This window comes from Staurois parvus, unplaced genomic scaffold (assembly GCF_062004578.1).
Source record: "Staurois parvus isolate SC_StPar_1 unplaced genomic scaffold, SC_StPar_1.0 ptg000149l, whole genome shotgun sequence".
Classification (NCBI taxonomy): Eukaryota; Metazoa; Chordata; class Amphibia; order Anura; family Ranidae; genus Staurois; species Staurois parvus.
Window position 1 is genome coordinate 5,636,998 of NW_028317945.1, and position 22,718 is coordinate 5,659,715.

The window sequence follows — 22,718 nt, forward strand, 5'->3', positions numbered from 1 at the left end:
GGTAATTGCAAGCAAAGGCTTCTGCACCAAATATTAACACTGATTTTCTCAGGTGTTCAAATACTTATGTTCAGCAGTGAAAGACAAATAAATTCTTAAAAAATCATACAACGTGGTTTCCTGAATTTTTTTTTTAATTCTGTCTCTCAGACCCCTCCATGATCTCTAAGTGGGAGAACTTGCAAAATCGCAGGGTGTTCAAATACATCTGTTCCTCACTGTACATACACACAGACACACACGATTTTGCATTTACGAGTAGGGGCGCAAACGCCCTACCCACGCCGCTACTGGCGGCTTCAGCTGTCGATCACCGGGTCCCGGCCGGCGATACCTCGCTGGCACCCGGCGATCGTCGAGTATCACTGACAGGAGAGAGGTCTGTATATACACAATACAGGTCTCTCCCTTGTCAGCTCCTGCCCACTGCTTTGTATCGCTCTGCATAGCAGAGCGATACAAAGCAATGTGATTACACAGCACACAGTAAACCCTTTGATAGCCCCAGATGTTAACCACTTCCTGCCCAGTGTCTTTAGTACAGTGTCAGTGCTTTTTATTTGCACTGATCACTGTATTAGTGTTATTGGAATGTCAGTGGCAGTTAGTCAGTTCCCCCCCCAGTGTTAGAATGCCCACCACAGTCCCGCAGTAAGTTACTGACAGTATATATACAGCCATTTGTAGACATCATAATTTCATGTAAACTAATTAATTTACACATATTGGGGGGGTTTTTTAACAAAGATATGTAGCTTAAATTTATGACGAAATTACATTTTTTTAATTTTTTTTACTGGACATGTTTAATAGCAAAGTCAAAAATATTTTTTTTTCTCAAAATTGTTGATTTTTTTTGTTTATAGCACAAAAAATTTAAAATAAAAAAAGAGGAGATCAAATACCACCGAAAGAAAGCTCAATTTGTAGGGAAAAAAGGACAAATTTAATTTGGGTGCAGTGTTGCATGACCGCGCAATTGTCAGTTAAAGTAACGCAGTGCCGTATCGCAAAAAATGGCCTGGTCAGGAAGGGGGGTAAATCCTGTGGCGGGTAAGTGGTTAATGACACCTATCTACTAAAAATTTGCACAATAAACACTTTAATGTCCATAAAACAACCTGTTGTATAAACCGTGACAATGAATTATTAAAACAGAAAATCAGTACATTTATTAATACCTATCCACTAATAAACCAAAACACTAAAAACACACATTTATGTCCATACAAAAAATGTCCTAGCTGAAGAAAAAATAAAACATGGTGGTTGCAGCTGCCTGCGCACTTGGGTCATCAAGCAGAAGTATGGTATGCATGGTACGTGTATGGGAATAGAACTGCCTGGTGTACTAAAGCAACTAATGGACGATACGTTGATTTATTGAGCAGACAGGCTAGGATTCCAATAGGCATTTTAAAGAAGTGTAATTTTTTTATCATATGTTTTGAATCTTCGTTTTGTTTTGGATTACCGTTAAGAGGTTTCATTCTCTAATAGGAGTGAGGGTATTCTGTTCCTACACGGACTCATTCAAGCTACAGTCATGGCCAAAAATATTGACACCCCTGCATTTCTGTCAGATAATGTACCACTTTGCCCAGAAAATAGTTGCAATTACAAAAGTTTAGTAATTTTCATGTTCATTTCTTTTGTTTGTATTGGTATGACACAAAAATGTGAAGAAACAAAAAGCCAAATCTCACACATTCCACACTAAGCTCCAAAAATGGAATGAACAAAGTTATTTGCATCTTCTCAAAATTGTAAGAAATAATTGCATTCCAAGTTTGTGATGCTCCTGTAATTTGTAATTAAACTCATCTGTATCAATTAACAGGTGCTGACAATACAGGAATCACACCAGCAATCAGTTAAAATGGTGAAAAATTGACCCAACCTTTCTGTTGTGTGTCTCTGTGTGCCACATGGGGCATGGAGAAGAGAAAGAGCATCAAAGAGTTGTCTGGGCATTTGAGAACAAAAATTGTGGAAAAGCATGGTTACAAATTCATCTCTAGCGATCTCAATGTTGTGGTCTCCACTGTGTTCTGTTTAAAAAAACAGGACTGTTGTTCACGGTGATAAATCCTTTTTATTTGAGTTCAGTGAGGAACAGGGAATTCAATGACATTTGGATTATACTGCTGTCTACAGCAGTATTTTGACACAGGTGTAAACTCTTCCACTCCCAGCATGACTTAGCAAGAAATCATATTTCTTTTTCATTCAGTGAGGGGCATATGATTTAGTTATAACAAACTGGGGAATTCCTGAAGTTAAAAGAGGTGCCTGAAGGCCCTTACACCCAAGGCTGGCACCTGAAGAGACTTGAACATTCACCTGGTAAAACTTTATAGAATGTGTGAACAGAAGACCAGCCTTGCAAATCTCAAAGAACTGAGATCAACAATTGTTGATCTAGAACAGATTGTAAAAAGGTCAGGATTTATCCCACAAAGTATTTTCTGGGATGAAAGTTCCCTCAACAAGCAAAATAAGCTTTCAAAGTGGAGTGGACTTCCTGGCTTTTAACATTGTGAGGATCACCGAGTCAGAGTCCCCTGACCCTCAAGACCTGCACTTTAATAGCAATGCTGTTGAAGCCAGTGACCGTGAAGTAGGATGGTAAATCAGTCCTTGAGACAGAGGATTGGGTTGATATGAAAGAGCTCAGGATCAGGTCAGACTACCACATCCACTTGGGCTAGTCCTAAGCTATGTGTCAGGAATGGACTGGCCAGCAATAGTGGGACTCACCTGCCTTATGAGCTGCAGTACCAGGGCTGGCCAGCAGGTGCTCCCAGCAATCAGAGACTCAACTTTGCAGCCAATCAAACACCTGGAACTAATTATACTGGTGTATTTAAGGGATGGCCAGACCTGCAGACTCTGCCTTGGTGTGTGTTTTTCCTGGGCCCTGTATCTTGTAAACCTGTGTTCCTGTTCCTGTCTTGTTGCTGACCCTGCTTGATTCTGACCTCTGCTTACTTCTCCTGTTCTGATCCCTGGCTTGTGACCCTGACCATCCCTCTGCCTGACCCTCTGTATCACGCTGCCCACTACCTGCTGAACCTGGCCTGTGACCCCGACCATTCTCCGCTTGCTCCCCCTGTACCTACCTGCCCGATTGATATTGACCCGGCCTGCCTGACGACGCTTGCATTGTATGTACTGTTATCTGTGGGTGGTTGGTTTGGTTTGTTTGCACTGTGTTATGTTTTAGTATTGCACTGCGTTTATGTTTGTATTGTTAGTGTTAATAAATTATATTGTTTATAACATATCTGAAGTCTGCGTTTCCCAGCGTCAGTTACATACCTCTGGTCACACCCGGGAGCCCTGACATTACACCAAGGCCAATCCTGACCAGAAGTGGCTGCACAGAGAAGCCATCTTGGTTTGTTGATGGGAAGGATGGATCTTGATGAGGTTGTGTATTTATATCTGCTAGTGTTTGATGACAGAGAGTATGCTTATCAAACTCTGAAGGAGTATCCCCGGGATGAACTGCTAGAATGTATACGGCTCGCTCATGTTCTAGTAGATCAGGGCACAGAATTCTCTGAGGTGCAGCCATTGATTCAGGTTTGTGCGGAGTTGGTTTCATCTGGTACCCCCGAATGCAGGGATGAATTTTTGCCGCCATTTAGTGCTGACCAGGTAGAGTCCCTGGTGTGGTTATTAGAGGATGATGTGGATTGCTTCTTGGATCATTATGCTGCATGTTCACCACAGACACTAAGAGATTGTATAAACGCAGTGCAGTCTTTGGTCAGACAGGCTTTGTGTAAGCTCAGCTTTGTTCAACCCATACTGCAGACATGGACAGACTTGTTGCACCCAGCCTCAGTCAGCTTACAAAAACCCAGTCCTGCTTCTAATCTATTTCCTCAAAGCTCTATTCCTGCATTCCCAACAGCTCCTCCTGCCCTGCTATCTACCGCATGTCAGTACCCTGTTCCCACTCGCTGCACCTATCCTGCCTTTAACCCTGTAAAAAAGCCCTCTGTAGCAACTGCTCCCTCCTCTGTTCCATCCTCCAGCTCTTCTCTGTCTCCAGCTGCTCCATTCGTTTGCAGACCTGCGTTTACTTGCAGTGCTCCAGTAGTTAAAAACCAGAAAAAAGCGAAAATTCTTTCCAACCAATACCATCCTGCCAGTATCCAAACCGGTGAGCCTGCCATCTGAGAACCTGTCTTCCGTGGTTCAGCCTGAAGCCTCTACTCAGCCGGATGCCTCTATTCAGCCGGATGCCTCTACTCAGCCGGATGCCTCTACTCAGCCGGATGCCTCTACTCAGCCGGATGCCTCTACTCAGCCGGATGCCTCTACCCAGCATAATGAACTGATCCAGCCTGATGATCCTATTAGGCCAGTTGACTCGATGCCCGCTGTTGATCCAGATGATCCGGTACCTGATCCGGTGCCCGCTGTCGTGCCAATTGACTCTGAGCCCGCTGTTGTACCTGGTGACTCGGTGCCCACTGCCTTGCCAGATGACGCGGTGCCCGCTGGCGAGCCAAATGACCTGATGCCTGGTGACCCAGTGCCCGCTGTCATACCTGGTGACCCGATGCCCGCTGTCGAGCCAGACGATCCAATGCCAGACGACTCGGTGCCCGCAGTCTTGCCAGACGACTCGGTGCCCGCTGTTCCGCCAGTTGATTCAATGCCCGCTGTTCCGCCAGACGACTCGGTGCCCGCAGTCTTGCCAGACGACTCGAAGCCCGCTGTTCCGCCAGACGACTCGGTGCCCACAGTCTTGCCAGACGACTCGGTGCCCGCAGTCTTGCCAGACGACTCGGTGCCCGCAGTCTTGCCAGACGACTCGGTGCCCGCAGTCTTGCCAGACGACTCGAAGCCCGCTGTTCCGCCAGACGACTCGGTGCCCGCAGTCTTGCCAGACGACTCGGTGCCCGCAGTCTTGCCAGACGACTCGGTGCCCGCAGTCCTGCCAGACGACTCGGTGCCCGCAGTCTTGCCAGACGACTCGGTGCCCGCAGTCTTGCCAGACGACTCGGTGCCCGCAGTCTTGCCAGACGACTCGGTGCCCGCAGTCTTGCCAGACGACTCGGTGCCCGCTGTTCCGCCAGACGACTCGGTGCCCGCAGTCTTGACAGACGACTTGGTGCCCGCAGTCTTGCCAGACGACTCGGTGCCCGCTGTTCCGCCAGTTGATTCAATGCCCGCTGTTCCGCCAGACGACTCGGTGCCCGCAGTCTTGCCAGACGACTCGAAGCCCGCTGTTCCGCCAGACGACTCGGTGCCCACAGTCTTGCCAGACGACTCGGTGCCCGCAGTCTTGCCAGACGACTCGGTGCCCTCAGTCTTGCCAGACGACTCGGTGCCCGCAGTCTTGCCAGACGACTCGAAGCCCGCTGTTCCGCCAGACGACTCGGTGCCCGCAGTCTTGCCAGACGACTCGGTGCCCGCAGTCTTGCCAGACGACTCGGTGCCCGCAGTCTTGCCAGACGACTCGGTGCCCGCAGTCTTGCCAGACGACTCGGTGCCCGCAGTCTTGCCAGACGACTCGGTGCCCGCAGTCTTGCCAGACGACTCGATGCCCGCTGTTCCGCCAGACGACTCGGTGCTCGCAGTCTTGCCAGACGACTCGAAGCCCGCTGTTCCGCTAGTTGATTCAATGCCCGCTGTTCCGCCAGACGACTCGGTGCCCGCAGTCTTGCCAGACGACTCGAAGCCCGCTGTTCCGCCAGACGACTCGGTGCCCACAGTCTTGCCAGACGACTCGGTGCCCGCAGTCTTGCCAGACGACTCGGTGCCCTCAGTCTTGCCAGACGACTCGGTGCCCGCTGTTCCGCCAGACGACTCGGTGCCCGCAGTCTTGCCAGACGACTCGGTGCCCGCAGTCTTGCCAGACGACTCGGTGCCCGCAGTCTTGCCAGACGACTCGGTGCCCGCAGTCTTGCCAGACGACTCGGTGCCCGCAGTCTTGCCAGACGACTCGGTGCCCGCAGTCTTGCCAGACGACTCGGTGCCCGCAGTCTTGCCAGACGACTCGGTGCCCGCTGTTCCGCCAGACGACTCGGTGCCCGCAGTCTTGACAGACGACTTGGTGCCCGCAGTCTTGCCAGACGACTCGGTGCCCGCTGTTCCGCCAGTTGATTCAATGCCCGCTGTTCCGCCAGACGACTCGGTGCCCGCAGTCTTGCCAGACGACTCGAAGCCCGCTGTTCCGCCAGACGACTCGAAGCCCGCTGTTCCGCCAGACGACTCGGTGCCCACAGTCTTGCCAGACGACTCGGTGCCCGCAGTCTTGCCAGACGACTCGGTGCCCTCAGTCTTGCCAGACGACTCGGTGCCCGCAGTCTTGCCAGACGACTCGAAGCCCGCTGTTCCGCCAGACGACTCGGTGCCCGCAGTCTTGCCAGACGACTCGGTGCCCGCAGTCTTGCCAGACGACTCGGTGCCCGCAGTCTTGCCAGACGACTCGGTGCCCGCAGTCTTGCCAGACGACTCGGTGCCCGCAGTCTTGCCAGACGACTCGGTGCCCGCAGTCTTGCCAGACGACTCGGTGCCCGCTGTTCCGCCAGACGACTCGGTGCTCGCAGTCTTGCCAGACGACTCGAAGCCCGCTGTTCCGCTAGTTGGCTCGGTGCCCGCTGTCTTGCCAGTTGACTCGGAGCCCACTGTCGTGCCTGGTGACTCGGAGCCCGCCGCTCCGCCTGGTGACTCGGAGCCCGCCGCTCCGCCTGGTGACTCGGAGCCCGCCGCTCCGCCTGGTGACTCGGAGCCCGCCGCTCCGCCTGGGGGCCCGAGGCCTGTCGCTCCGCCTGGGGGCCCGAGGCCTGTCGCTCCGCCTGGGGGCTCGAGACCTGTCGCCCCTCCTGGGGGCCCGATGCCTGTCGCTCCGCCTGGGGGCCCGAGACCCGTCGCCCCGCCTGGGGGCCCGAGGCCCGTCGCCCCTCCTGGGGGCCCGAGGCCCGTCGCCCCGCCTGGGGGCCCGAGGCCCGTCGCCCCGCCTGGGGGCCCGAGGCCCGTCGCCCCGCCTGGGGGCCCGATGCCTGTCGCCCCTCCTGGGGACCCGGCGCCCGCCGCTCCGCTTGGGGGCCCGATGCCTGTCGCCCCGCCGGGGGGCCCGGCGCCTGTCGCCCCGCCTGCGTTTATGTTTGTATTGTTAGTGTTAATAAATTATATTGTTTATAACATATCTGAAGTCTGCGTTTCCCTGCGTCAGTCACATACCTCTGGTCACACCCGGGAGCCCTGACACTATGATTATTACCTGAATGTCTTCCATCTTGATCCTGTGGAGATGATAGAAGGGTTTCAGGGGAGGAAAGATGTTGAACAGGCTGTTTTGTTGCCACAAAACAATCAGAGCATCTGCTGCTTCTGACAGAGGATCTCTGTATATGGCCTGGAATGTGAACAGTGAACAATGATGGAAAGTACTTCGTAGTGCAAAATCTTTCCAACTTCTCTTCCTGCAGCAAGACATTTGGTTCCTCCCTGTTGGCTGAAGTATGTCACTGCCAAGATATCACAACTGTATTCTGATTGAGAGACCCTCCAGCTGAGATATCTCAAATATTAACAGAGAGTCAATATTCTTCCAGAGTCAAATCTTCTGCATCTTTATCATCTCTCCACCAGCCTGTAAGGCTGACGTTCAATACGACAAGCCTTCAAAAGATCAGAGGAAATGCCACAACTCCACAGCTGGATTACTAAGCCACCAAGCCAGAGATATCCAGACAATTACAGAATGTTGAGAGCTGAAGGGGTGTGGAATTAAACTGGGCAAAAGGAAAAAAGGAACTGCCTCAAAGAAGGCCACTATCAGCCCCATGATTCTTATGCAAAAAGTAGAGTTGGTCAACTCATGGACAAAAGAGTATGAATATGGAAACCAAGCATTCAAAGTTTTTCTTGGGAGAGGAAAATTCTATCATGAGCTGTGTCCATAATCAGACCCAGATACTCCATGTGATTAGCTGGTTCCAACACAGATTTCAAATGATTCAGGATCCAATCAAACTTTTTCAAGGCCTGAACCCACTGGTCCACATTGTTGGTCAGGGTCTCTGCTGACTGTTCCCTCAACAGAAGCTTGCCCAGGGGGATGCCTTGAGGGCAAAGTAAGGTAAGCACAGGGGCTAAAATCTTGATGAATACACAGAGTGTGGAAGATAGACTGAATGGCAGGGCCACAAACTGGAATAGTTGAGTAACCAAAGAAAAGAAAAAGACATCGCTGATGTGCTGGAAAATTAGAAACATGCAAGTATACTGTATGATCTGGTTGTCTACAGAGGATTGAAAGTCTCTATGCTGAAGGGAAGCTATAACAGACCTCGTGGGTTTCATATGGAATTTTCAGAACCAAAGAAAGACATTTGGAGCCCTGAGATCAAAAATAAGGCAGATGCCCCATTTTGGTTTGGAAACTGTGAAAAGATTGGAATAAAATCCCTGAACCTTTCTGAAACAGGATCTGGGGCAATTATCCCGTTTCAGAAGGCCTGCAAGGGCTGCATGGACGTCTGCTAATCTGAGCATTGACAGAAGAAGGTTTAAAGACATGAAGCAAGAAGCTTCAGAGTGAAACACTAGATTGTAGCCTGTTGAGACCATCTTGTGTGCCCAAGCATTTTAGATGCTGTCTGTCTAAATTTCTGCAAAGGTTAACAAATCCCAACTCTGGAAAGTGAGTGTGCCTCGTCATGCCAAAGGAGAGGTGATTCTTTTCAGCTTGTGGTCTAGGCTTCTTTTGAGGGGGTAGATGACTTTCTTCCAGTAACATTATTGGTGAGGATATCCAAAGCAGCTCTGAAGTAATGTTTACCTTCGAAGGGGCATGTGCAAGGAAATGCTTTTTAAATTTTAACCTAAGAGTTCTCCGCACATTTATTGACTGGAGACACAAAGGAAACAAGATGAGAGACATCAACTAGTCTGTCTACACAGTAGTGCGGGGCTGTCGTAATAGACTCTAAATGCAAAACAAATAAAAGGAGTAGTGTGCAATCAAGCTGGATCCACTGTCATGAGATTTGTTCATTCCCCTAAATTTTGACAGACGAACAGCATAACCGTGCAAGGTTGCAATGCAGGGCCTGTCAGTTTTGGAAAATGACTTCTGCCATTTTTCTATAGGACCCCTAATCACTGGTGCATCCTCCACAGTGATTGTCAGGGCTTTATTAAGATAGAAAACTACCCAATCAACCATGGGAACCCCTACTTCCTAAAAAGGGCCCCTCAAATAGGCAATGGACTTCAAAATGGGAGGCGTAAGCAGGTTAACAGGTTTCCAGTCAGCGTACAAAACTTCTGGATATAGAATGTGCCCTAAACTGATAGCAGTACTAGTAGAAGCCACAGGCTGCACCTCCATCTTTAAGTTGATATGAGCTGCATTAATAGAAGCCAAAATGGTCTCTCTAATCCTGAAAGTTATGCTGGCTGCCTGCGAGTCCTCAGGAACAACATCATCCTGCAAGGATTTTTGAGACTCTTCATAAGAGTCTCTGCAACCGAAGGCTCAGAAGCCACTAGCCTACCGGCAGATCGGGTAAAGATTCTGCAAGAAATGGCGCTGAGATGGTGATTTATGTATTGTGTGCTCTGAGTCAGCAATTAAAAGTGCTTTGTGGATACTCAACGGAGCCAAGGAGTGGAAGAATCCAAGCAGGGGACAATGTTCCAGGCAGTCAGTTTCAGGTCCTTGAAAAGGAAACACTGTAGGCCACCGTGGAACTATCAGTGGATTGAGAGCTAGAGAGACCCGGATCAGCGAGGCTGCTCCCCTTATATTTGTGATCCAATATGTTGTATCACAATAGAAACAACTTAGCTGGGTACAGTATATCAGATAAGACCTTGGGTATTTAGAACCAATTGTAAAGAGCAAAAGTAGTTCAAATTGCTGGAGAAGACCAGGTCTCTGTAGGTGGCATCAACCGAGGTGAAACCACGTGTCTATTAAAAATAGGAAGCAATGCAATGGCAGAAAGATGCTATGTCAAGCTACCTGCTTGCTTGTGATACCCCACCTAGTAGTGCAGCACTCAACACCTCATCATTTTAACCCTTTCTGTGGAGACCGATGGAAAAACTCACATTGCTTTTTTTCTTTAGAGTAAATAACAGAATTGAACAGTGGAACATGTTTAATGGTCAGTTTTTCATTTGTAAAGCAAAGCAAAACACCTATACCTGGTTTTGGTGAGCCCAGATTCATGAGATAAGGACTATGGGGCAGTATAAAGCGAGAGTCAAACCCAAACTCTTTACAAGTTCTTCTAAATTTCTCAGCAGCACTTTTCTCTAGAGGCTTGCAGCTCCATGTCCTCTGTGACCTCAGAAACAGACCAAATGCCTTTGCACCAATGCGACCCGCCTCCAATGCAGCATTCCACAGACCTCCTGCAAAATGAATTAAGCAAACGCATCAGCCTATATTAAATATGAACTCCTGGCAAACAGTTAAATACACAATGAATATACCCCAGGTATATGGGAGCCCTTTACCTGCCAATGGATTTGTGTATCAGTCAATTCCACTTTACACATCCCTACCAGAACCAGGTTGGTGACCTAGATTTCCTCTACTGCAATTATTGCTTAACTCCAGACACACAAACAGGAGCACACAGACAAAATACATATAATGCTGAAGGTCTGTGATACCTTCTATAGGATTTTATATTTCTGTAAATCCAGTCCTGAGATTTACACAGCTCTGGCAAACAGCACAATCCTGTCTGGAAGGGCAGGAGACCTATTTTTCTCTGCTGTAGGTAAGTAACAACTAAAGGTATTGTTTGCTCCCCATTCTGTGATTGAAAAGTGAAAACAGAAGAACTGATGACCTCATCTTTCTGTCACTTTGCTCTCTCCCCTTATCAATATGTCACTAGTAAAACACACAAGAACAGCAGCACAGCTGAAAAAAAAATATTTCTAAATATACCTTGAATGGAAACATGCGCTCCAACATACTTTTGGGAAGTTGAGCAAAGCTGTAGACGTCTTGGTATGAGATTCGGGACTTCAATACTTTCTTTAACTTTCATTTCATTCTTAGATTTTTTTGTCTCATTTTTCTTTCTCCTAGATATTTTAGCCCTGTTGGCTAACATAAAATACAGGTTAAATAGTTTTAATATTGTGAAGTCCCTTTCCTGACAGAAAAAAAGAAAAAAAAAACAACTACATCAGGCCAGCATGCAACTAAGCGCTTCCACATTTTCTGATAAAGGTATTCCTAAGGAAATTACTCACCTAAGCAACTCACTGTACCATCCCCAAACTGATGTGCTAGTAGAAAAGTTCAGCAGAACCCTGAAAGGTATTCTAGTTACCAGAAGTGGCTCTTTAGTTAGGCAAATTAGGTGGTCGCCTAAGGCCTAGCGGCCGCCTAGTTTGCCTAACTGCCCCAAGCAGTGTTGCCAGTAAAAAAAGGCCACTTTTCTACTGTCTTTAAGCAGCAGAAAAGTACCCATAGAAACCCCACTTGTCCCGATCTTCCGCTGCCCCCCGCGCTCCCCTACTTGCACACCTGACCAGTGGCAGCCCATCCTTCTGCCCGAGCCAAGCTCAGCCAGTTAACAGATGTCCGGCCCCAGTACTGCGCAAGTGTGCAGTTCCGGAACTGGCTGATCAGTGTACTCTCCCCATTATTACATCAGTGAACCCCTTACCTTAGTGTATTCACTCTGCAGATTCTGGTGTAAAGGGGAACTGTGACGCAAACCCCTCCCTCACAAAAAAGCAGAGTTCACCCTTACAGCGCAAGTGGAAAGTTTGTGGATTCAGAGGTAAGGTGGAACTCTGCAAACTCTGATGCAGTGGGGGCTTTGGTGACCAGAGACCCTCTTACATTAGAGTTTACGCAACATTCTCCCTTACATCTGGTTCCACAGAGTTCCCCTTTACATTAGGTTCCGCAGAGTTCCCCTTTACATCAGGGTCCTTAAAAAGGCAAACCCTGTAGACTTGGATGTACTGTAGAGGGGAACTCTGATGTAAAGGGGGCTCTGGGAACACTGAGATGTAAGGGGGGATTCTACTGTAACGGCAGGAAGAGGACCCGCTGCAAAACTTGCAAAAGGGTTCCACTGCGGAACAGTAATAAAGGGCCCCTCAATTGGAGTAAAGGTCCCCAGACTAGGAAGGACGGGCTCCGGGGCTGGGTCGGGGGGCTCTTCATGTTTTTTTGCATCAGGGCCCCGAAGGTTCTAGTTATGCCTTTGGCCTAACTCATTACCCCAGTTTTGAGGGACAGGGGACCTTAACGCTGCTGTGTGCAGGCAGCGTTAGGAGCCCTGTCACACTCACCTCCTGCATAGCCTATGATTTCTGGAGCTTCGCCTGCCAGTCAATGAGGAGTGACATTGCGTCCATGCATGTCACCCATCTCATCCACCTCACGAGGATCTCAAGCTGAGAAGGCCTACCAAGGATCTCAATCTGGGAAGGCCTGCTGGGTAGCTGACAGATGGATGGGCGTAAGTGTGGCCTCAGGTCTAAGTTTTGTCTCACAAAGCCTAGAGCAGCCTCTGCTAGTTACTGATAAGGAAGAAAAATACTGGGACTTCCAGTTACCAAATTAAATTTTTTAAATCAGGGAATTGCTACAGTCCTTTGCTGGGTCTACCCAAAATGAACTTTTGTAAGGTAGCTGTACCTGGATGCTCCTGGATATAGCCCCTGACCATTGGAGCAAGAGGTCACACTTTGCAATTGTTATCAATACACACTCCTCAGATGCAGGACAGGCTATTGGCAGCCACACTGCTAAAATCAGGACCTTTAACCCAGTAGATGGAGCATATGTTTTGAAGTCTATTAATAAAGAATACGTTTCTGGCAGTGTCAGGGACCCTATGAGATCAGAGAGAAAATCAGTGATATCAACTACCTAAAGCCTTAAAAAAAAAAGCTCTTTCAAACATACCATGTTAAGCTATTGAAACCAGAGACACTATCAATAGAAAGTGTCCCTAAAGCCTATGGTCACCTGCACATGGAAGAGGAGCTGGAAGGGAAGGAGAGACCAATAAAGGGCTGTGATATCTTAGCTACCTGGAGATTGTGGGCAGGATCCAGGGAGATCCGAAAAGTGTTTTGACCCTTGTATGGTCGCAGCAGGAAGGTGAGCGGGCATGCTGGCCGTTTAGGATTTACAGTCACCGCTTGCACGAACACTGGAGCCCCCGTATAAGGAGAAAATTATTGTGTTACTCTTGCCATTAGCATGTATGATGGTACTATATGGACATTTATGTTTCACACTTGATGTATAACAAATGTGAAAGGTACACTGAGCACTTGTTGTTTGCAATATATATCCATGTATAGGGACCCACTTTCTTTTTTTTGTGCATATCACACTTGAAAATTGGGGATTGATCCCAGTGAGGGACAGGTTTAAGTCAAGCGTTTGGGTCCTATTGGACTGCATGTTTTTCTTCTGTACATTTTAGCACCTAATAGATCCTGGCAGATCTTACGCTTCTGTAGGTTTTATAACTGTATATGCGTTTATGTTTATTGATCTGTATCCACTGATTTTATAATTATTTGTATGTGTAAAAATAGTGCTGCACCATTCTGATTATTATATTGCATTGTCCTGATTTAGGTATAGGATAGGGTGTTGGCTGCTTATATCATTATTCCTTCACTCTTAGCAGCGCAGGAGGATCTCCACCTACTATTATTTGTCACTAAAGTATTACCACCAAAAGGTATTTCCAAGGTTAGTACTTCAGGGACAGTCTTTGCTACTAAGATTTAGGATGTGGGAGAGTTCTTTCTGAAAAATCAAGAGACATTTTCAGAATGACCTAGCAATCTTTGCCTCTCCAATTACAAAAAAGTTGGGGTGCTGTGTAAAATCTACATTAAAACAAAATTCAATGATTTGGAAATATAAACCCATATTTTATTCAATATAGAAAATATATCAAATGTTTAAACTCAGAAAATGTACCATTTTAAGAAAAAAAAAGGTAAATTTGAAACTGATGGCAGCAACACCTCTCAAAAAAAAAAATGGGACAGGGTTATGTTCACCACAGTGTAGCTTCCCTTCTTCTTTTAACTCTTTTTCTTTTAACAATACTCTGTAAATATCTAAAACCTGGATATACAGGCATTTTTGGTGCCTTTCCAGATGTGAAAGCTGCCCATTCCATCCGCACCTCCATACCATTAGAGATGCAGGTTTTTGAACTGAGCGATGATAACAAGGTCCTTCTCTTTAGTCTGGAGGACATGGCACCCATGGATTCAAAATCAATGTCAAATGTTGATGCATCTGACCACAGAACAATTTTCCACTGTGCAACAAACCATATAGATATAGCATATTCTTTGCATGATAGAGCTTTTTGCATTTTTGGATGGCAAAATATTCCTGAAGGTGAAAGACATCTTGTGGCCCTCAATAGACCCCAAGAAAAAGATTCCTGAGCCTATGCAGTGATGTCCATCACAGAATCACACCTGTTTTTAATGCAGTGCCATCTGAGGACCAGAAGATCAAGGGCATCAAATATTGCATTTTGGCCTTGTCCCTTGCGCACAGAGATTCCTCCAGTTTCTCTGAATTTTTTGATGATAATATGTACTGTACATGATATATTTAAAGTATTTGCAATTTTACATTGAAGGACATTATTCTGAAATTGTTCAACAATTTAAGATGCAGCTTTTCACAGATTGGTGAACCTTTTCCCATCTTTACTTCTGAGACCGTGGACTCTCTACGATGCTCCTTTTATACTCAATCATCTTAGTGACCTGTTGCCAATTAACCTAATTAGCTGAAACATGTTCTTCCAGCTCCTTCTTGTTAGTACCATTTACTTTGCCAGCTTGTTTCCCTGTCCCAATTATTTTTGAGATGTGTTGCTGCCATCAATTTAAAAATTACTTAATATTTTTCTATTAAAATGGTAAATTTTCTCAGTTAAAACATTTGATATGTTTTCTATTGTGAATAAAATATAGATTTATGAGAACTGCAAATCATTGCATTCTGTTTTTATGTAAATTTTACACAGCATCCCAACATTTTTGGAATTGGGGTTGTAGGTTCTGCACCAATTTTAGTAAATGAAATATTTTTTTTGTAGTCACAGCAAACTCTTTCTCTTGGAGTCTATTGAGGGCCACAAGATGTCTTTCCCCTTCATGTTATACTGCCGTCTACAGGTGTATTGCACGCTGACAAAAAAAAAAAAAAAAAAGTCCCCGTAGGCCAGCCCAAGCTATCCCCTCCTACTAACAGCATGCCTCAGTTCTGTACAAAGCAGTACCAAGAGCATGATCATAAACACAGAGGGGTAGGACATTTGTCCCTCAATGGACTCCACAAAAAGTATTTTTACGAAGAAATACAGAAATTATTTTTAGTGTATTTAATATGCTAGTACATCTAACACTCCTCTCCCCCCAGACTGACAATGCTGCTGTCCAAAAGTGCCCCTCTGCTCCTTCATCCAGAATGGAGGCACTTTAATATAGGTGATGTGTCACTGGCCAGATCACCAGGTGAAAACAGAGGGGAAAAGAGAAAACTAATGCAGCTACCACATCTAATGACTGATAAGCTGCAAAATATTAATTTTTTGGTTTTGAGTTTAAATACCACTTTAAGCACCAGGGTCTGTTTTTTTTTCCTTCTCAATGGCATAAATTGCCTGATATGCTAGAGGACATTATCTCTGTTCTTTGTTACCTTGCTTATCTTCTTGTTAATGTTCCCCTCTACTCTTTTCCAGTGAAAGCTCTGGACTGTGTTCAGAAATGTGAACTTCTGCTGGCTTATATGGTTGCTAGCAACTGCACAGGTTTATACATGGAGTCAAATGCCCTTATGTCAGCATTGCTGGAAGACTACATGTGTTCCCAGAAGTATCATAGCATGCCAACGGTTCCTTTAAATACTACTCCCTTGTTGTTGAGACATCTGTTCCAGAGAGGTTGTGTAGCACTGCTTGCCCTTCTACCTTTCTAACAGGTTTGTTCCCATGTATCTGGTGATAACATTTTTCTAGCTATAAGAGTTTGCTTCCTTCTACTAATCTGTCTGCTTATACTATACTTTTATAGCATAGGTCTAGAAACCATCTATTCCATACCATCATCGCATTAGTGCATGTTGCCAGCAAAGATGGTCTGTACAGAAATCCTTCCATAGACGACTAGAGATATAGAGGCAGAGCTGTAAGTGGTGAAATATTACATATATCAAGCTATTGCAGACATCATGCAGATGTTTATTCAAGCTAGTTGGTCATCACACAGAGATTAAACAACCGATTTCAGAATGTTCAGCCGGACCCATCATCAGCAGTCCAGGCCCTGGGATGGCCACTCATCGGATTCTGAAGTGGTTCGCCCATATGTATGTCACTTCTCATTTGTTGTCCCATCGAGGCAGTAAGTGATGCATATAGACTGGTCCTGACATTCTGACAGCTTTCAAGTGAAGTGCTCTGGAGCTGAGTAGAGGTGAAATGTTATGTAGAAGTACTGGGTCGGTGGAGAGATGCTTGATACACTTGTGACACTTTAGTTGCAGCAGCCCAGAGGTCAAACAAATTAACCCTTTTTTAATAAAAGGTTGTTTTAACGGTATAATGCTATTTAGAATGCTAAGTATCTTTTTTTACATGCTGTCTGGGTGCAATGTGATGTGAATGTTACAGCGGTAGAATCAAAGGAAGAATCGGAATATTAATGATATCCCACTAAAATAGCATGGTATCTGAAATAGTAGCAAGGTCACACACTTTTGGTTTGAGTGAATAATTATACTTTAACAAGAGACTTATCACTTTCTGGATTCCAAAGATATTAAAGTATGCTTAAACCCGGGAAGGGCTTACAGTATGTCTTCTAACTGAAAAAGGCTCACGCAACCAGGGGAGTGGTGACCTTGTGCACATCAAAAGCTAAATTATCCACAGAAGAAAAATGCAAGGCTGCCAGTTGGAAGTTTGACCAACTCACTCATACAACATTATACAATTGATATTCCAAAACTAGAGACTTTCAGAGAGCCACATCCAAACAATTACAACAAAAGAAGATCAACTGGAGAAGAACATCAAGAGACATGAGTAAAACCAAGTAAAGTTTATTACAAGTACAATCTCCTGGATTGTACTGGTACCTGGATTTGGACAAGCATGCCTTCGCATATACCTTGTATATCATATAATAGTGCGCATATACAGTATATTTAGGCTAGCTTATATACCAATCCAGTAGAGAGTATTTTATTACTTGATTTTATTGCTCATACATATAATTTTATGTTTTTTATGTATTAGGAGATTGTACTCGTAGCCAGGGAAAGCCAGGCTACTAGTACTGTTGAAAGAAAGTAAGCAATGGCAGCCTGCATATTCCTCCTGAGAAACAGCTGACAGAGCTGTAACAGTCTGGACCTCTTATGAAAGTCATTATCCCAGTACGACCTTATTATTTTGGTGAGACTCTGTAAATAGAAATCATTAACTGACTATATATCATGCTGTAGAATCAGTTGATCTTATGGGATTGTGCCTCTGGTTCCCTGAATTGGCTCCCATTGATTCCTTATTGGCTCTATGATGAACAGCTACTATTTTACATATAGATACTTATTTTGTTTAACATAAGAAAGAAATACGAGAATAACTGCATATGTAATACATTATTACGATCAGTGTGTTGTTTGTTGTACCGTTTAAGATCTATTTCAGATCTCCTGCAAAAAGCCTGAGGCAGCAGAGAATATTGTACCTGAGAAACACATTGAGTTGGGTGATCTCTAGTCTGCAGCAATAACACTATTGTTATACATTAGGTGACAAACATTTATTAGCCATTGCACTTTGTCACTAAGGTATATTTTACTAATGTGTATAAGGTTAGGGTGCAACAAGACCAGGGATCACCACATGGAGATTATGTGTATTAAATATGATGCATGAAATGGGGCAGTCTTCTGGGTTTACATTAAAGGATAGGTTCACCTTTTGGGAAAAAAAAAATGTAATAATAAAAGCACATTTTTTTTTCAAGCAAAAAAATGCGCATTTATATATTTTTTTTACTAAGGAGCCTGCAGAGCATTGTACCCACACGGCTGCACTATTTTCAAACTGTAACAGCAGCAGCGAGGATAAGATCCCCTGCCCATTGTCACAGGTTAGGCTGCAGATGATGGAACATATTACATATTCCATCCTAAAAACGGGTAGAACATGTAACATGTTCCAAAGTTAAACTTATCCTTTAAGAGCCACAGTATATGCATAGATTTAAGATATGCAAAGAATTGCAGTAGTCTTGTAACTGAAATAGGAAGCTATACCACTTGTAAGAATTCGGGGCCTCATAGACAACTATTACACAAAAAACTACACGCTGTCATTGATGCTAAAGGGGGCAATACACAGTATTAAGAACTAAGGGTATGCAGACTTTTGAACAGGGGTCATTTAATTTGTTAACTTGTTGCCATGTTTTGTTTTAGGATTGTGCTATTTTGTTATGACTTACAGCTGAATATGAATCCCATAAGAAATAAAAGAAATGTGTTTTGCCTGCTCACTTAATGTTTTCTTTAAAAATGGTACATACTGTGTATTTCCAATGTTCCAAGGGTATGCAAACATTTAAGCACAAAAATAGATCAGCACAATAAAACCAAGTACACTACAGTCATATCAGATAACAGCATGATAAAGCTGCCTTGCTCTGGTTTTCATTGTATGTATCTAGTGAATGCTGCAGGGTTTTTATTATAATTTGTTACTATAGTTTTTAATCATTACAGACAATTATATGGGCATTTGTACTAACAAATATGCTTAATAATGAAATCAATTATTAGTTTCTGTATTTGTTATTACATATTTATTTCATTATAGTTTTTGGGTGGTTATTTGCTAAAGTTTGTTGAGTCTATTCAGACAGGGCTATGGATAATTTTTAATTCCGATAACTTAAACTAGCCAATAAAGTGCATCACTAAAAACTTTTTCACTCATCCTAACTACCTGCTCTCTCCATGCAAGCTATACAGAAAACCCTCCTCATGCTCTCTATATAGTAAACACTTTGTATCCCCTCTATATATTAAATGCCCCTCAAAACCTCTCAATACTCCTCATATCAGACAAAAACTAGATTCTGATGCTTGGGCCTTGCTGGCACACTGGAATTCATATCTTTCCCAGGAGATGACATACTCTGCATGTGCGTAGTCATAGGCTGCTATGGACAGGTTCTTTACAGAAGTCAGTGATAACAGCTGTACAAGTGCCGTAAGGAAGCTTCTGGGAGAGAGACAGGGTGGGGGTGGGGTATGAGGCAATCAAGTTGGAGAAGCATAAAAAAGCACTTACCTTTTAATTACATGCATCATTTTAATAAAAATATATAAAAGAAGCAATCTTTGCATGGTGTCATGCAACAAGTAATCAGAAAGAGAGGCACTAAGAATCTGCTGCAAGAAACATAGAAGCCAGCTCAAGCTATGTGTGGCCCATGGGCCACCAGTTGGAAGAAACGTGGTAAAATTATTTGATTTCGAAGAAACTATTAAATTAAGGGAAAACCTGCTTAATTGATATGTGGTCAGCTCTGTGCAATCTTAGCGGTACTCAGCTCCCCTCCCCCATCATGTTTTATTTCCTCTTACCTGTATTGCTGTATTCACTGGCACAGCGACTCCAGCATTGTCCTGCTGCGATCAGCTGTTTGAGTGACATACATCAGGTCCTGCACTACAATCTTGTTCCCCCTTTAACTACTTGTCTCTTTTAGGTGGAGGCAGCCGGCTGCTGATGATACACAGGGCCTGCGCTCTGGCCCACCCTGTGTACCCTATCCTGCATCCTCCTGTGAGATGTGATGCAAGTATCCCAGGAAGCTACAGGACCAGGGGCATGTCTTCTGGCCTAAGCAATAATGGTAGCAGGGCGGTGGGGACAAAAAAATTTAATTAAAAAAATACCCACAATTCTGCATGGGGAGGGGGGTATTAAAAGGGAATAACCCCCTTTTGGGAGGTAAGTTCTCCTTTAAAAGGGGCATGGTTATTTTATTGTTTTTGCTGGATATCAGCTTTAAACTCTACACACCATCATACCCTGTAAAAAGTTTAGGACAATTTTTCTTATCTCCCAAACACAGTTTGTGGCAACTTCCTCCCAACAAACACACAATAACAGATCTGTCCTGCTGCCTCCGGTAACTTGCACCTTTGGGCTCTATTTATAAAAACATGAGAAAATGCAGATAAAAATGGAACTGCTATCCATAGTAACCAAATTCAGATTCCCAGGTAATAAGAGATGAAAACTGAATTGTCGTTGCAACAATGCTTTTTTCCCAAATTAATTTCCTTCGATTTTATATATAGACCTCTCAGTTAGAGGTGGAGGGCAATATTGGTTTAAGAGACTCACATTTGCCTGAATCCTCATTTATAGCTATGTCTTCAGTATTCTCTTTCAAAGTTTCTTCTTTCTTTCTCCTCTGCTTCTTCTGAAGTTCTGATGTGGAAACAGTAACAATTTAGTAGATAGTAACATTTTCAAAAGATTCCTACCCACTTCTATACAGCTACAAAACACATTTATACTTTTCATCAAAACCCCATACAGCCTATTGGACAAAAAAACACAGGTGCAGTCTGAAAAAAAGTGCCAGTTTATACACCATACCACACCACTGGTTATAAGCATCTATAATTTCTAATACCAATACTGCATATGGAGATGACATTTAGAGAACACTGCAAGTTGTTACAATTGATCCAGAAACATATGCAGCTGAAGTTATATATAAAAGTGATGTTTTCTGTAAAAAAAAAAAAGGCCCCAGTCCCTGCATAATAAGCCTCCCTATTGGCACTTGACCTGCTTTAAGTGAGTTTTGCATTCCCAAAGACTTGTATGGGAATGCAAAATCAATTTGGAGAAAACAAAAGTCCAATGACACAAGCTCTTAATGTGATTGGAAGCCTCGCTTACTAATAGTGATGAACAGAAGGGCAGGTAAAAGCTCAACTTTTATGAGAGATGTTGAGATTTGCACATAATTATGCATTATTAAATAAATCCTAATTAATAAATCTTCTATGAGACCAAGAATTTCATCTTGGAGAAAATTAGAATTAAACACCTTCCAAAACGTTATCCACAGAATTGATATTACCTTTGGGATTTAGCAATTTAACATTTGTGTAAAAATAATGTTTAAAACAGTATTAGTATTTAACTTGGTAAACGTGAAATAATTCATTAAAAGACACCAGGTAACAAGAACAGTGGCTTGTGTCAGCTCACTACATGGTAGATGCACAGTTCAAAGGACCCACAGTCTAACATTGCTAAACTGGCTCCATAGTTACATAGTTAGTCTGGCTGATAAAAGACAAAAAAGTCCATCCAATTCAACAATAGAAGAAAAAAAAAAAAAAGTTATAATCCTATACCCACAGTTGATCCAGAGGAAGGCAGAAAAACCCAGCAAAGCATGATCCAATTTGCTCCTGCTGGGAACAAAATTCCTTCCTGATCCCCAGAGAGGCAATCGGATATTCCCTGGATCAACTTTACCTATAAATGTTAGTATCCAGTTATATTCTGTGTATCTCAGAAACAATCCAGGCCTTTTTTTAAGCAATCCACTGAGCTTGCCAGAACCAACTCGAGGGAGTCTATTCCACATTTTCACAGCTCTCGCTGTGAAGAAACCTTTCTGTGTATGGAGATTAAATTTCTTCTCCAGACGTAAAGAGTGCCCCCTTGTCCTCTGCGATAACCTCAGGGTGAATAGCTCCACACCGAGTTCACTATATGAATCACTGATGTATTTATACATGTTCATCATATCCCCCCTTAATCTCCTCTTCTCAAGAGATAATAAATTCAGTTCCTCTAATCTTTCCTCACAGCTGATCTCCTCCATGCCTCTTATCAGTTTAGTTACCCTTCTCTGTAATTTCTCAAGGTCTCCAATGTTCTTTTTGTGAATTGGTGCCCAAAACTGAACTGCATATTCCAGATGAGGTATTTCTAATGATTTGTAATATGATATCTCTCTCTCTCTGGAACGTATACCTCTTTTAATACAAGAGAGGATTTTGCTCGCTTTAGAACCCACAGCTTGGCATTGCATGCCATTATTAAGCTTGTGATCTACCAGAACTCCCAGATCCTTCTCCACCATTCTCTACTTCCTGTCTCAGCTTCTTCCAGTATCAAATGCAAATGGGGCAAACAGTTAGGGGGATAAACCATGGAACTGTCACCCTAGGACAGGACTACAGAATAGTTCTCCCCTCTCTTCTTATCCATAGCATAGGGGGAGAGGAGTTTTGTAGTCTAAAAGATAGACAGGAACAATGTTAACTAATAGCACAAGCAGAAAGCACAGAAAGTTATCAGGTCACAAGATTTCTGGCAGAATCAACTAGTATTTCTTTTTTGCACGTCAAACAGGTTCAACAAAAAGCTTTTTAAAAAAGACTAAATGGGAGCAAATAGAAAAAGTTTGTTAGGGTTTAAATACTGTAAACTTCAATTTTTTTCCAGTCAGGTAATAAGAAATAATACATCTATTGTGTATTAAAATTTGAAGCCAGTAGATGGAGCTCATGTTTAGTGACTCTACCTGATCCCTCCTTCTTCACAAACAATGTGACCAATACTCCTGCATCTGGTCAGTGTGACCAG

At 44.1% G+C, this 22,718-nt stretch overlaps 1 protein-coding gene across 3 annotated transcripts in view; it reads right to left on the reverse strand.

Annotated features, from left to right (window-relative positions):
• Positions 1-22,718, reverse strand: part of LOC149464671 (uncharacterized) — a 132,926-nt gene that overhangs the window by 88,876 nt on the left and 21,332 nt on the right. For all 3 annotated transcript variants that reach the window (XR_016312338.1, XM_089674272.1, XM_089674271.1), the window contains exons 5-7: positions 20,445-20,531; positions 10,940-11,101; positions 10,183-10,392 (exon numbers count right to left, since the gene is read on the reverse strand). Coding sequence is in view for 2 of the 3 variants with exons in the window: in XM_089674272.1 (XP_089530398.1) it covers positions 10,183-10,392; positions 10,940-11,101; positions 20,445-20,531 (459 nt within the window). In the remaining variant the exon portion in view is untranslated. The remainder of the gene's footprint in view (positions 1-10,182; positions 10,393-10,939; positions 11,102-20,444; positions 20,532-22,718) is intronic.